The following is a 15124-nucleotide window of genomic DNA, read 5'->3' as shown; positions in this document are numbered from 1 at the left end:
CTTTCGTCTGGGTATTTTTGTCACAGCAACAGAGAAGCCCAGACCCCTGCTGTCTCTCATGGGCAGCCGTGAGGATGGCAGATTTACCAAAGTGCCATAGGGGAGCCTGAACTCCTCTTCGTCTCCTTATTGAACCTGACTGCAGAAAACATTTACACTGAGTTTGGTCATTGGCTGAAGGCAGGCCTCCCGCTTGCTCCACTAGGAACGAGCTGGATGCCAGAAGAGGAACTGTCCTGCTAGCTGGAAAGGGCTTTTAGGAATGTAACATCTGCGAGGGCTTATACTGGTAATTAGCAAGTCTTGTTAGCCTTTTGCCCTTCCTAAGGCAAGCTTAGCTCCTGACACCCAAAGGCAAGGAAGAGACTAAGCACATCCTGCCTGAGAAAACTAACCAGATCCAGGAAGGGAGGATTTAATAAGCAGGAAACGTGTCTAGTGACCAGCTGGGTCCCAGAGCAGAGTGCCGCACTGCCGTGGCACGTCCACACCAGCACCGAGAGGTCCACGGCTCTCTCCACACAATTACTCGTCCTAAGGAGAACCGTCTCTGAGCTAGTCCCAGGATGAGGCCCTCTGAGAAAACACCACGAATGACGCTGGAAACGGGAAATGGGCTCCTTCCTGTGCTGTGTAGACAGCTCGACCGATTCCAGATCAGATTACTTGGGTGACCATGTATCACTTGCTCCCCTGGAGGGGCAAGTCCCAGTACTTGGCATTGTGGAAGATAGGTAGTGTCTGCGATGGAAAACAAAATGACCTTCTGTGATCCAACCCTGATCCTTCATTTCTCCTGCACTGCCGAGGATAACCAGGGAACTGAGGTCTGTATGTCTTGTTTGACTGGAAACAATGCTCTCAGCTTTTCTCCAGCTCAGTCCCAGGGCACTGCCTGGATTCTGCCCCATGTTGTAGCCTCTCCTCTTAGATGCTCTGGGCTCCAAGCTCTGGGATGACCACTCTTTCTCCCAAGGCTGCTTTTGTCCCAACAAAGCCAGAGGGAAGTAAAGGAAGGTAGATATTGCAATGAGGGAGATGAGTGAATACCTGGCCTGCCCTTCTGCCATGTGGAACTTTTCCTAAATCAGTCTAGATCTAGATGGATAAGACCTACTTGGTATCTCCCTAAGAAACTCACATGGAGCCAGGTGATGGTAGTGCAGGCCTTTAATCCAAGCACTTGGGAGGCAGAGGCAGTCAGGTCTCTGTGAGTTCGAGGTCAGCCTGGTCTACAGGGCGAGTTCCAGGACAGGCTCCAAAGCTACACAAAGAAACCCTGTCTTGAAAAACCAAAGAGAGCCGGGCGGTGGTGGCGCACGCCTTTAATCCCAGCACTTGGGAGGCAGAGGCAGGCGGATCTCTGTGAGTTCGAAACCAGCCTGGTCTACAAGAGCTAGTTCCAGCACAGGCTCCAAAACCACAGAGAAACCCTGTCTCGAAAAACCAAAAAAAAAAAAAAAAAGAAAGAAAGAAAGAAAGAAAGAAAGAAAGAAAAACCAAAGAGAGAGAGGGAGGGGAGAGAAAAGAAACAAACACTAATCTGAACCAGAAACCATGGATTACTCGTTCTTGATCAAGCCCTGAGCCTGGCCTTGCCCCCTTACATATATGTTAAATTGGAAGATGTCCTTTCCCTTGCCCTTTTATTCATCTCTGGGGTTCCAGAAGATCATCACTTGTGTCTACAAGTACTTGCCCTAGATGTACACTTCCTCCAGCAGTCGGGCCAGATGGCTACAACGCTTAGTATTAATTGTTCCTAAACAGTTTTTAAAAACATCTACTCTTCAAACTCAAGTCATCAAATAAATTCTTATATTCAGGGGCAAGTTGTATCACCCAACCCAAGACTGTCTTTGTGTGTTTTTCCCTCTATGACAACATTCCTGAGACTGAATAATTTATATAGACATTCATTTTCTCTCAATTCTGGAGGACAGGAAGTCCAAGATGAAGGTGATTCTGTCAGGGGAAGGTTACTGATTCCAGGATAGTGCCATCAACACAGTCTCCCAGTAGTAAAAGGAAGAGAACAAAAAAGACCCAAAGTAGTTCCTTCCTGTTTACTTTATAAAACACTAAACCCTACTTACCAAGGCAGAGCCTTTAACACTTAATCACTCCTAAAAGCCTCACCTCTTAACACTGCATTGGGGATTACATCTCTGTGAATTTTGGAGTTGTCACAAACATTCAAACTGCATCAGGGACTATCACATTGGTAAGGGGACTTTGCTTCTCAAGAGGGACTTCGCTCAAAATGCTGAGTGGTCAAGTCCTTCCTTTCCATCTCATTTGTCAGGTTTGTGAAAATAGCAGGCCCTAGGCTCTGGTGTGCCTGGGGCCAGGAAGGACCCGATACAGTTCCTGGGGCCAGAGTGGCTACAGTGGAGGAGGAATACATCTGAGTGGCTCCAACACTGAAGCAGTGTGTCTCAGCAAATGGTTCAGGAGGAGTAAAGCAAGCAGGAAGAAGTTTTAGAATAAACCGAATAATTCAATCCCTAGCACTGGGTGTGGAGTGTAAAACAAAAAAGCAGATTTCTTCCCGAAAAAGTTTATGTATCCATTATAAGAAGTGGTAAATGTATTGAGTGAGCAGGTGGATACATGTGTTCATTAAGATACTCATTCTAAACCTGGCGGTGGTGGCGCACGCCTTTAATCCCAGCACTCGGGAGGCAGAGGCAGGCGGATCTCTCTGAGTTCGAGGCCAGCCTGGTCTAGAAGAACTAGTTCCAGGACAGGAACCAAAAAGCAACAGAGAAACCCTGTCTCGAAAATCAAAAAAAAAAAAAAAAAAAAAGATACTCATTCTATTCCAACACAACACTCACCTAGCTCTTGGTTCCAAGATCGGGCACCATTCTAATTTGTGAATACTTTTAAGATTACTGTTGAACGCCAAGAGCTGCAACTTGTGAGCTGCCATGTGACAGGTGTGAATGATTTTAAACGTTAAAATTTTAAACTTGAAGCAGTGTTCTGTTTACCAATCACTGCTGTAAACCTCGTTCCCCCAAGCCAAGCTCCCACTTCAGAATGTTCTGCCATGAATTTATTTTTACATTTTAAAAACTGTATATACACAAGTGTTTTATCTGCATATATGTATGCGCACCATGTGCATGCTGTTGCCTGAAGAGGTCAGGGGAAGACGGGGGGGGGGGGGTCCCTTAGAGCAGAAATAGCATGCTGTGCTGGAAACCAAATCCAGGCACAGTGCAAGAACAACGATGGATGCTCCCAACCACCTGGACATCTCTCCAGCCCCAAAGGTTTTTAAATTTATTTTTATTTTATGTGCATGGGTGTTTTGGTTGCATGTAGGCATATACCATGTGTGTACAATGCCACTGGAGGCCAGAAAAGAATATATCCTCTGGAACTGGAGTTACAGATGGTTATGAGTCACCATGGGGTCCTGGGAACTGAACCTGGGTCCTCTACAAGAGCAGCAAGTAGTGTTGATGTCTGAGTCATTTTTCCATCATCCCCTCTGACAGGAATTTACATACAGGCATTCATTTAGTCTCAGTTTTGCTTAATTTTCATAATCTTAATAGATTATGGAAGAACCCACCAGGGTTCACTGACTACTTTCCTTCTTAAGCTGAAGAGAAAAAACAAAGTCTCAAGTGGGTAGCAGTAGGGCTTGTTAAGATAGAACTCAAAGATTTAGGTGCACAGTGAAAAAGTTTATTTATGACAGATTTCAAAACTTGGAAAAGAAGACAAAAAATGCACAAAAGCATTTCACAAAACTGTCACATACTATAAAACAACAGAACTCAGCTGTCTAACCATTGCTCAGGACACATTCAGTGCCGTGAGGTGAAAATACGCAGTGTGACGGGAGGAAACGCACTGAGTAAGCACTGGCGCAGCGTTCTTACGTGGAGGTCATACACTCTGGCAGCACTTCTAATGACAGGCGACACGAAAAACAGCTGTAATAGCTCATTAGTTTGGATCTGTTTGAATTTTGAAGAAAAAAAAGACAAGACTGTGATATAGTTTCCCTTCCAGGCCTTTGGTAACCATGGCAGCAGCATATGATACACAGCAGTACGGAAAGAAAACCCAATCCCCTTCAAACCACTCGTGGATCTGGACGATGGCTCCGGAGTAGCCCTTGGGATGAGTAAGCGAATGGCACTGCAGTTAGGAGAGCGCCAGGCACCTCCCTGCCTTCCCATTCTGCTTTTCCACTCTGCTCTCTAGACTCTGTCCCTTTGTTACGACGCGTTTGCAAATGCTTTTTTATTACAAAGCATCAAGCATTTCTTCTGTAAGCTTCGAAATGCTTCCAATTATTAAGAGAACGTGGATACACCAAAGTCATGCATCATGGGATTGCTTTTTCCAGACCGGCAGGACTAAATGGAAATAACTCAGACTGATTAAATGAAAGCTAATTCACTTATGGGACAATAATCTCAGAACCGGACACAATATGTATTTTTAGCATAAAATGTCTTAATAAAATGTACTGCTTAGGATATGAGAGGAGGAATTAAGACAATGTTTTCTAGCTGTGTCCTGGCCTGAAGCTAAGAATGGACATCAGATGAGACATTCCAACCCTGAGTGAAGAGTTTAGGGGGCCTCTTAAGCCGGCAGGAAGCTAAGGGTTCTTCAGTAATACTGCACATCATTGCAGCTCCAAATCCAGAATCTTCCCAATCCTGACAGCCCTGCAGGAGATACTCTGTTTCCATAGGTCATTTCACACATACAATTTTACCCCCAGATAAGTCAAAAAGCTCCCCGATTCAAATGACAGGAAACTGAAATTTCATAAAGCAGCATATATTTCTAGGTCTCTGGGGCACCGTTTTTATTGTATCTTAAACTGAAGAGCCACGTCTGTGTTCCACATGTTAAAAATCAGATAATGAGTTCACACCAGGGACCAGCCCTACAGTTTCACACCCAGTGTCCTATCTACACTCTATTCCTGAGGAGTGACTATCTGTAAGGGAGCCAAATTATCAATACCCTACTGACAACTCTATTGTTGATTGTATTTTCTTAGCTTGGAGACAGTGGTTCACACAGAGGCGGCTCTGGTTAGCCTTCTTGGTCCAAGAAAGCAATGCTACATGCAGAGGGAACAGTGACTGCAACCTGGCCAAACAACACTTAGGATGTTTTCCTACATTTTGGATCACAGTTCACCCTAGACAACTGAATGTTCTTTGGGAATGCCCCGAGGTGCTACATAAGTTAAACAAAGCAAAAAGCTGCCACTTAACAGCATCAGATACATACAGATCCAAGAAATTCTTGCATGAATTTCTTGGTCCCCCTAAATACCACCAGGAACAAAGAATGCTCGCTTAGGTCATTGGAGATCAGATATTCAGCTTACTGGCTGTTTGGATGCTCATCTTCTGCCCCACGAAGGAAGGTGACAGCGCCTGGAGCACATGCACGCGTGAACACAGTGACTTGCTTTGTACAGAATGCATCCTTATCCAAGCACCCGCACAGCAGCAGTAACACCAAGTCCCTTCTTCAGATGAAAGCTTACCTTTTCCCACAGGGGCTCCGAAGGGACCCACCCACCCGCGCTGCCCTTCTCCCAAAGTGCAGGCATTCTACACCTCTGGTCATATGGAAGAAACTCGGGACAGAGGTCATTGTGGATGCTTAGCATGAAGAGAAACTCCAAACAGAAGCCCTAATAGAGAAAGCTGTGTGGTTTGCTCTGTGTGGTGACGCTGTCAGCCTGCAGGAGGCCTGCTTGCTACCCAGCACTCTCATGGCTGTAGGTTCTGTGGTGGTGGACACAAGGCATCTGAATTATGCCTACAGGGACACATTCACAACTAAGCCTTCAGCACCCTGAGTGGAACTGACTCTTGTCCTTCTCTCATCCTGCTACCTCTGTTATGCCCCAAAGGATGGAGACAGGAAACCAATCCTCAGGTCATGGTTACATTTAGCAGAGGAAACTACTAAAAAATGCATACAGCCAACCCTGTTGACAGATGGCAAACTGGGTTGGAGGATTCTCCACTGAGCATGAGGAGAACCAGTAAGGCTTCTGGCTTACAAAACAGTTCCGACGAGCAAAGCGCCACTGAAGCACTCAGTGAATTCTGGGACATACCATAGTGTGGTCGCTCTCCGCTCCTCTGTTCCATCCCGTTTTCACCCTTAAAGGCAGCTGAAGCAGCACAAAATTGCTTGTGTTCCACCCCCCTGTCTACTAAAAAAAAAAAAAAAAGAAACCCTACATAAATGATAGGATCACTCAGTTCCACACCTTAGAACCACAGACTCTGATGTTAAAGGCAACGTTTTGCAGAGTGCTCCTTAAACATAAATATACAATCACATACTTTAGGGTTCTCTCACAGAAGGAACTAAGACTCACCAAAATCAAAAGGCATATATTATAAACTCCACAATAATATCTAATCCCATGAATATAAAACAGTTACAGACTAACTTGTCTGTATTCATATAACGGGACTTTAAAAGCCCATTCTTCCTAGATATCAAATAAAATATTTTTAAAGTGCGTGAATTCATCCATGAGAACAATAACTCAAAACAGCCTGCTTTCAAGTGGCTACCTGCTTCCATGTGTTCTGTGCAGAGCGCATTTGCATGTGAGCATCCTGAGGGTGTGTCAGCTGAGAGGAGAAGGCAGGCTTTGGGTACAGCTGTGCAGTCACCTGCACACAGCCATTCAGCTAGAGGGGAAAGCCACTTTGGCTCCAGTCAGAAGTAAGGGACATCCAGCTAGTTTTCTAAAAGATGGAGACAGACAGCCACTTTTGTGAAGACCCTCACTGGAAAGGGGACATCCTCTGACCATCCACTTGCCAGAAGGAGCTAAAAGGTACAATCTTTGTTTAAAAACTGGCAGTTTGTTGTTTAAAAATAGACATGGATGTAAGTTTATGCTTTTTTTTGTTTGCTGAAATTTTTCATAAGATGTTGGAAAAAATAGCACTTTAGATATGTCTTTTTTTAAAGTCCTGTCTCTTCATAAAGAGCAAACTTAGATAGACTGAGGAAATGTGAACGGTCAGTCACTTTGTGTGAAGACCCTCAATCTCAGCCTTCTTACAAAAGCCTTTCTCTCAACTGCACAGCATCGACCTGTGCCCTAGTGAGCAGGGCAAGAGTAAAAGCAGATAATCTATTTCATTATTTGGTTGTTGCAACATGAACAAGGAAGGATCAAGGAAGTGACACTTCTTAGGACCTCCAAGGTACATGTGTGTTCTCCATAATTACCTGTGTTTTCGGAAAATAATACTTTATCTCTCAAGTTCTCTTACTGCAAAAATTTAGTGTGAGAATAGTGAATTCATCATACTGTTGGCATGTCTTCTTTTAGCCATTTTATGTTCATGAGACAAAAACCCTGCTGAAGAGAAGCCAGTAAGAACTAACTGTGACAGAATGACCAGCCAGTGACAGGCACATCAGAGGGATCAGAAGCCCACAGACTTCCCTGGAACAAGAGAACTGGGGCTCCAAGAAAGTAAGACACCATGACCTCACATAAGAACAAAAGACAAGACAGAGCAAAAGCCCTGGGGCCGTGCTACCTGGGGCCGGATCTGCCCTTCTGAGAGTGGGCTAGGGGTTGAGGGCAGGAGAACAGGAAAAGTAAGCGGGACTGCGCTGACTTGAAAATAGCTCCCAAGATTGTTTCTACAAAGATTACACTCGACCAGGGAAAACATCATTCAGCTTCAGCTCAGCTGCTCTGGGAATGATCACTCCTCTAGGACAGAGGGACTCGGCACACAATAACGAAATGTGGTAAAGGAAACGTCATGAGGGCATCGGAGGACTCTGACATCCGGTACCTGGGGTGCTCGGCTGGTCACTGACAGGATCATCAGTTCCTTAAGTCGATTTCCAGTGCAAGGGCGTCCATCACCCATTCCTCATGGGGAGTGCTGAGACGGACCCACACACGGACGAGGTTAGAGTCGGCCTTCTCACAAAGGACAGGCTCTTCCCAAAACATCACAGGGCAGCTGGCATGCAGGAACGACACGCACAATCATTTCCAAGCTCTACAACCGTCGTGAACGCCATGGAAGAGGTGCCCTCAACGGCTCAGAGCAGACGGAAAGCAATGGGAAACAGATGGGAACTGTTTCAAAGGCAAACTGAAATGTGCTTTAAAAAAACACAGAGTAATAAATAAACCTAATTATTCAAAATTCAGAAGGATGGCAGACGACACAGGGTAGGAGACAAAGAGGTACAGAGGACTGCAGAGGTCCACGCCTCACTGTCTGCCCTCTCCACCTGAAGCCCAAGCATCTGGTGCGCTGTGGCCACTGCAACACGACTCCATTCTGTGGCTCCAGAACCTCAGGATGAACAGAGTGCAGGAGGCTGTCCCTACAGGCTTTGGTCAGGTCAGGAGCACACACAATCAGCAGCAAGAGCAAAATTCCATCATTACTTTCCCTAAGGACTGTGAATGGCAAAAGTTTACACCCTCAGTGGAAAGAACACAAACCCAGAATCACTGCAAACCTGACTGGGTTTCACTGTATTTGGCTCCAAATGAAACTTTCTAGATAACACCCCTAGCCTAAACACGGGGGTGGAGGTGGGGGGGCAGCACACCGGACAACCACTAGTACTTGACTTCCAGAAGGGCTGCTTCTGAGATAACCCAGTGCCTGCCTTCCACCCTTGCTGTACCAACTACCAGCGCCCTTAGTAAGGGAGAGAGCTCTGGAGACGCCAAGTGATGGAGGCCGCTTTTCTTCCCAGCAGATCTTAGGACACTGACCACAGCTCGGCAGTTCTTGCTACATGGCATAAACAGAGACTTGGTACAGAGAAAGGAGGAAGGTCTACCCAGAAGGAGTAATAATATCCATCCAAGGCAGTGAGGGCTTCTAGGCTGAGCTACAGACTCAGAATGCCCAGCAGGCAGGAGTATGGCAGTGCTGAGAGGCTGGATGGAGCGCTCCCCATCCAGGGTATTGGGCTCTTTCATAGACAATGTGCTTTTCCCTCTTTGGCACCTCGACATGTAAGAGGGCAGGCGCTGCTAAGTACATCGGCATTACAGGCTCTGGAGAAGAGTGGGCGTCCACCTGAATGACAAGCTGTACCAGCGTGAATCAATTTTTTTCAAAGACATCCTTCTACCTCATTTTGCCTCATAGGGGCCTTCCGAGAGGGTTTTGCTGGAGTCTGAAACAAGAGCGTGAGCCGGGGCCACAGAACAGGAGCGCTACACCACCACCTGCAGAAGCCAAGAAAGGGGAGAAGCTACATGGGGTCAGTAGTCAGGCATGCCAGGCAGGGCACGAGGCCTGGGAGCCTCACACAGAACTTGAGGCCCTTGCTTATAGGCAAGAGGCACCAGCTGGCAGCCTGCTTTAGCCAGCACACACAGCCTGCCCTAGCCTAGCGTCCTTCAGCTAGTGTAGTAGATGTGGAAGTACAGAGTCTTGTTGCGCAGCAGGGAGTACGAGTTATCAAACTTGAGCAAGTAGATGCCCTCTCCAGGGTAGTCATGGCTGCCAGCTTGCACATCTCTGTGGCTGTCCCTCCGGTACACAGGCATGACTTCCCCATAGCGACCCCGTAGAGAACTCCTGGAGCCTCTCTCCACATCTCCGACAGGGACGGGTTCTGCAGGAGCATAAGGGCAGAGTTTAGATGAGCGGTTATAGCCTGCATACATGCTGCCTGGAGGTGAGAGAACTAGAAGAGTCCACAGATCCTCTTGCTCATCGACATGACAGCAGAAAGAAACCAGCACTCAGCAGCCCCGAGACCAAGAGTCTCAGGAAACAGGAATGCTTCCTCTGAGAAGTCGTGATCCAGCCTGACAACCTTAGACGTATCTGGCTCTCAGTGAGGAAAACATGTTTAGAGAGCAAAACCTGGACATCCTTGGAGTACATAAAAGGATTAGTTAACAGAAATAGGAAATAGAGATTTTAAACACAGTGTACAAAATGACCCTAAAACTTCCACTTGACATCCTGAAAAATAGCAAGATAAAAGGTCCACTCCCCTTCCCTAAATATACACAGATTTCCTGGTAGACTTGAAAAAGCACGTGAAGAAAATGTTTTGTAGTCATACATGAAAGCTATGGGATACTATGAGCACTTAGAATTTGCTTCTAGATTCCTCCCTCTATGTCCCATCATGAGTAGACACAACAAATAATAAAAATGGAGCAGACAGGGGCTGGAGAAATCCAGGTTTGATTCCCAGCACTCAAATCTTGGTTCACAACTATCTGTAACTCCAGGTCCAGGGGATACCACTCCCTCTTCTGGCCTCCACAGGCAGCAGGCACATATGTGGTACAGAGACATACAAGCAGGCAAAACATGCACATAAAATACAATAATCACAAAATTATTTTAAAGCTGGGTGCTGGTGATACACACCTTTCATCCCAGCTCTCAGGAGGCAGAGGGAAGTGAATCTCTGAGTTCAAGGCTAGCTTGGACTACAGAATGATTTCCAGGACAGCCAGGGCTACACAGAGAAGATCTATCTTGAAAAACAAAAACAAAATAAAAGTTTTAAAAAGAATGGAGCAGAGACCACTACTTTTAACATGAAGTAAAGAATTTGTATCCTGCCATCAATGGCAGTACAGAAGAAAGAGGGGAGGGGTACCTTTAGTTTATAACCATTGAGTATGGCTCAAGGTCAAGAATACATATTGCAAAACAGAAAGAAAAAAACCATAATCTCAGGTTTCAGTGCGATCTGGAAAACTCTGCTGCCCATACACACAGAATGGGGAAATTACTAGTTAAAAGGGAGAGAGAAAGGAAGAGCGAGGAGGGGAGTGATGGGGGACACTTTCCACCAAAGCCATCAGCTTACAGCGCTGGGTTTCTGATGGGGAGGAGACATGCTATAATCCACAAAGCAGCCACTAGCAATCACGTCGAACAAACTGAATTAAAATTAAATTTACCTTCGATCTCCTCATCTTCTTCCTCTTCTTCGTCCTCATCCTCGCTAGAATCGCTGACCTGCACAGTTATGTCGGTGCTGGTTACCGGGGTCCAGTCAAAATAAACTCCAAAACCAATATCATAGTCATCGGTTGCGAATTCCCAGCAGACGCGCTTTCCCTCGGGATGGGTGGGGACCCGGATGGTGACCACTTCTCCCCGCTTCACCACCAGACGGCTGTTCTTCTCTTTGCCCAGCTTGCTTTTGAACTCCTTCACTTTGGCAAAGGTCCAGATGCATGGAGGCGCCATCAGAGGTGGAGAGACTGAAAGAACAGACAGTACTGCTGAGAAGGGGAATGCTCCTGGAACTGGATGTTCTTTCTAACGGCGGCCATCACTTCCTTCACACCTTTGTCTGGCCTTCCATCTGTCTTCCGTCCTTCAAGCATCTACTCGAAATGACTGCAAAGGTCTCACCTTTCCTGTGCTCCCCCAGAAGATCTGCAGACTCCAAATCTGTTGAGAGGACATCGACAGCTCCAGTGTGCTCGGACTGGATCATGACCATGTCTTCGGGTCGCTGTGGAGCTTGGTACTTGGCCATCTGCACAACAGAATTGTGGTTAGAGGGCTCAGGGTGGCAGATTCCAACCAGCCTCTTTCCAAATACAGGGGCGTCACTCTCCCCTGATAACCACAACCCAAAAGTTAATGGGCTAATCAACATTCCTTCTCTCTACCAAGTACAAGTTACCCCCAAATTCTCCTTTTTAACATCAACAAAATGTCCCCTAAAGATTCTTTTCTTCTGTCTCTTGCAACTTTAGAAAAGTCCTAACCCCATCCCTGCCCTCTCCCCGCCACCGCGCCGCTTCAGAACCTCTGCAAAAAAGGAATAAAAATGGCTTCTTTTACAAAAAGCCCTCACTAACCCACCCAGAAGGTGCCAGCACTCTAGAGGGATTTCCCTCCACATCACTACACTGTGTTCCTCGTTTTGTGTTATTATGTCTTTATTTCCTGCTCCTTCCCCAGCTGGTAGACAACTCAACAAGAAATCTATGCCGCCTGCCCACAGGAGAGAGCAGTCATTGAATCAGCAAGCCAGATAAGAGGCTGGGATTGTACTTGTACAAGTAAATCAAGTTTGTGGTCCTCCCCCAGCTGTATTCTCACAAGATCTGTTTCAGGGAACAAGCCCTTCCATTCTCAGCCACGCAGCTAAGTAAATTGAACCAGATCTTGGCTAGCGAGTTTACAGGAAACCCTTCCTCTTACACCGTGGATTTAATTTGCCTCTTAATTAGCGGCACAGTCTTAGTAGACCTTTCGGCCTTGGTCTCCACAGTTGCTAAATGGGGACTCTGGTATTCATCTCACAAGACTGTGATCAACAGGGAATGAAATTTGTAAACAAAAGTTCATATAAACTACCAAGCATTATGCAAAAGGTATATGTTTAATGTCTTTATTGACACAAATTCTAATTATTACATCATTAACAATGAAAATAATAACACAACTCATCCCTACCTGCCCTGCCCCTGTGTCAAAGGCATCACAAGTTATGGACACCACTTCTATAAACTCTACATAAATACAGAATGACTTTGGGCTGCTCGCATCAAGGTTTTAGAGAACATGAAACATCCGTTCTAGCACTTCTTTTGCATGCTAACACAATGACAGGCTGTGTGAGAGAGACAGATAATTAATTATCCAAATAATTAGAACTGAGATGTCTCACAGGGGTGTCCATCCCGTATCCCCTGGAATGCATGAAGCCCAAAGTTACTTAAAACACTGCAGTTTCAAAAAAAAAAAATCTGAAGCTCAAGAATGTGCAAGTGTGAACTTGATAGATGAGGACACATGTTGGACACACCTGCTAGGAGTGACAGGATTCTGAGAGCCACCACCTCAGCAGTGCCATTTCCAATCCACCATGTGCCTAAGTTGGGTACCAGAAGCTCCCCTTTCTCTAAGAGAGAACCTGGATTCTCCCCTACCTCAGTGTGTACCTGAGCTTGGCCTGCTGGCAGCAACTCCTGCTCCCCCGGAGCCTGAACCTTGGAAGCACCAGCCGCTTTCTGTAGACCCTCCGTGGTATCCTTACTCGCTGGAGATACCATCTGTGGCCTCTCAGAAGAAGAAAACATGTCAGTTCAAGGGGTCTTCAAGAGGCATAACCATTCCAGAGGAACTCTGAAATAAAATAACATTCAAAAGACACCCCACCCCTCCTGATTTTATATTTAGGTCCATGTCACTTCAGCTGACCACTGCCCAGTCAGTAAGGACACAGGAATAGACAAAGCCAGTCTTCAGGCTCTAGAGCCACAGTAAACACAGTGCAGTCATCAGATGGACTCAAGGTCTGGTCTTCTTTGTTGCCATGTTTTATTTATTTAATTGACAAATTTAAAATGTGCATGTCTGTGGCATAAAGTATGATGCTGTAATATATGTAGATACTGTGCTATGATCAAATGAGGCTAATTAACATATTCATCAATTCACATACTTAACTGATGTATTATAAACACATTCTTAATTTACTCCTTATAGTTTTGAGTGTAAATGTATTTTTTATTATTATTATTATTATTATTATTATTATTATTATTAAGTCCAGCATCTCCCACTCCACTGTGTACCAACTCCTGGTAACGATCATTCTGCTCTCTCTTTCTAAAACGTGTGTGTGTGTGTGTGTGTGTGTGTGTGTGTGTGTGAGAGAGAGAGAGAGAGAGAGAGAGAGAGAGAGAGAGAGAGAACAACACCTGTGCTCATATGAAGACCCCAAAGAGGACATCTGATCCCTGAGAGCAGAAATTAAAGTATTTGCAGGATACCTGGCTTGTTACACCAGTACTGGGAACCGAACTCCAGTCTCCACGATTGTGCAGCAAGCAGCCTTAGCCACTGAGCCATCTCTGCAGCCCAGCTGCTCTCTTCTATGGGTCTAGTTTTATTTCTCTCTCACTATTTGTTCCACCCAGAATTTCAATAAACAGTTTGGATCACAGGTGGTTTCTATACAAGTCACACAGAGATGAGGCTGCCTACCGCAGAGACTAGCCACCAAACAGAAAGTGTCCGCTGATTAATCACAGGGATATAAAAGTAATTGACAACTGCTGGAAGGGGTGAGACTTTTTCTCCTGTGATGCAGCCATCCATAAGTTGCCCATGGTCCATGCTCTAATTAAACTCGGTGGCTCACCAAGCTACACTTGGGTAGAAGTGATTGTGTCCTTGGTGTCCTCCCTGGGGTGAGCAGCTGGGTTTGCTCATGTCTCCCTAGGAAAAGCTCACGGACAGGGATGAGTTATGCTGCCTTCCATTTCCCCTGGCTTCAGAGAGACGAGAAAATGAGTAACGAGCCAGGGCAGAGGCTCAGTTCCCCAGACCTCCTCAGAATCTACTGCCAGTAAAAGGTGACGACGTGGGTTTTATTTTTAAAGCAGGAGTATAAAAGCATGGTATGGGGACCCCTGTAAGACTTAGGATCCTCCGGGGTGCCTGACACTGTAAAACCTTTCCAGACTACTAAAATACCGTTCTCTTTCTTGCATTTTCTGAAGTAGGCGATGGAAATTCCCAGAGACTCCATGACATGTGGCAGTATGCTAGAGTGAATCAAGAGGCAGAAGTGGGAATTCAATTGTCGTTTATTAAACCAGACATTAGAGGGCTTTGTTCTTCCTTCTGGGCTATCTTTGCTTTAGAATATGATTGTTTAGATCTCCTGGGTAAATTGGGAGCATGGGGACCCTGGGAGAGGGTTGAAGGGGAGGGGAGAGGCAGGGAGGGGAGCAGAGAAAAATGTAGAGCTCAATAAAAATCAATTAAAAAAATGGATAGTGAAAACAAGAATCTGCTTTTCATTAAAGACATTATTTATAGTAGTATGTAGTGAGTTAATTATTATTTTCAAATGAGTAAAATAACTACATTATAATTTTCAGTCTTAATTGTTAATACAATTTTTAAAAATTTGGAGGTCTTTTAAGACAATGTTTTACTCTGTAGTCCACACTGACCTCAAACTTGTAGTGATCCTACTGCCTCAGCCTCCTGATGCTGGTGCCAGGTGTGAGCCACCACCACACTTAGCTCTAATATAATCAATAAAAAATTTTTTGAGGTCTTCACTAATTATTCAAATTGTAAATATCTGA

General features: G+C 45.5%; 1 protein-coding gene across 5 annotated transcripts in view; it reads right to left on the bottom strand.

The window, feature by feature from the left end:
* Positions 1 to 3688: 3688 nt before the first annotated feature.
* The window catches only part of Tmed8 (transmembrane p24 trafficking protein family member 8), a 31815-nt gene continuing 20379 nt past the window's right edge, over positions 3689 to 15124 (bottom strand). For 2 of the 5 annotated variants that reach the window (XM_050152495.1, XM_050152498.1), the window contains 4 exons: positions 12950 to 13079; positions 11418 to 11544; positions 10958 to 11263; positions 3689 to 9642 (listed from right to left, as the gene is read on the bottom strand). In XM_050152495.1, coding sequence (XP_050008452.1) covers positions 9425 to 9642; positions 10958 to 11263; positions 11418 to 11544; positions 12950 to 13079 — 781 coding nt within the window. In that variant the 3' untranslated portion in view covers positions 3689 to 9424. Of the gene's footprint in view, positions 9643 to 10957; positions 11264 to 11417; positions 11545 to 12949; positions 13082 to 15124 lie in introns of all 5 variants that reach the window. The other 3 variants (XR_007593632.1, XM_050152497.1, XM_050152499.1) reach the window with 3 other exon arrangements.

The sequence above is a fragment of the Alexandromys fortis genome, unplaced genomic scaffold (assembly GCF_014885135.2).
Source record: "Alexandromys fortis isolate MF-2015 unplaced genomic scaffold, M_Fortis_MF-2015_v1.1 scaffold_47, whole genome shotgun sequence".
NCBI classification, from domain to species: Eukaryota; Metazoa; Chordata; class Mammalia; order Rodentia; family Cricetidae; genus Alexandromys; species Alexandromys fortis.
Note: the sequence above shows the minus strand (reverse complement) of the source record. Positions and strands in the feature narration are given on the sequence as shown.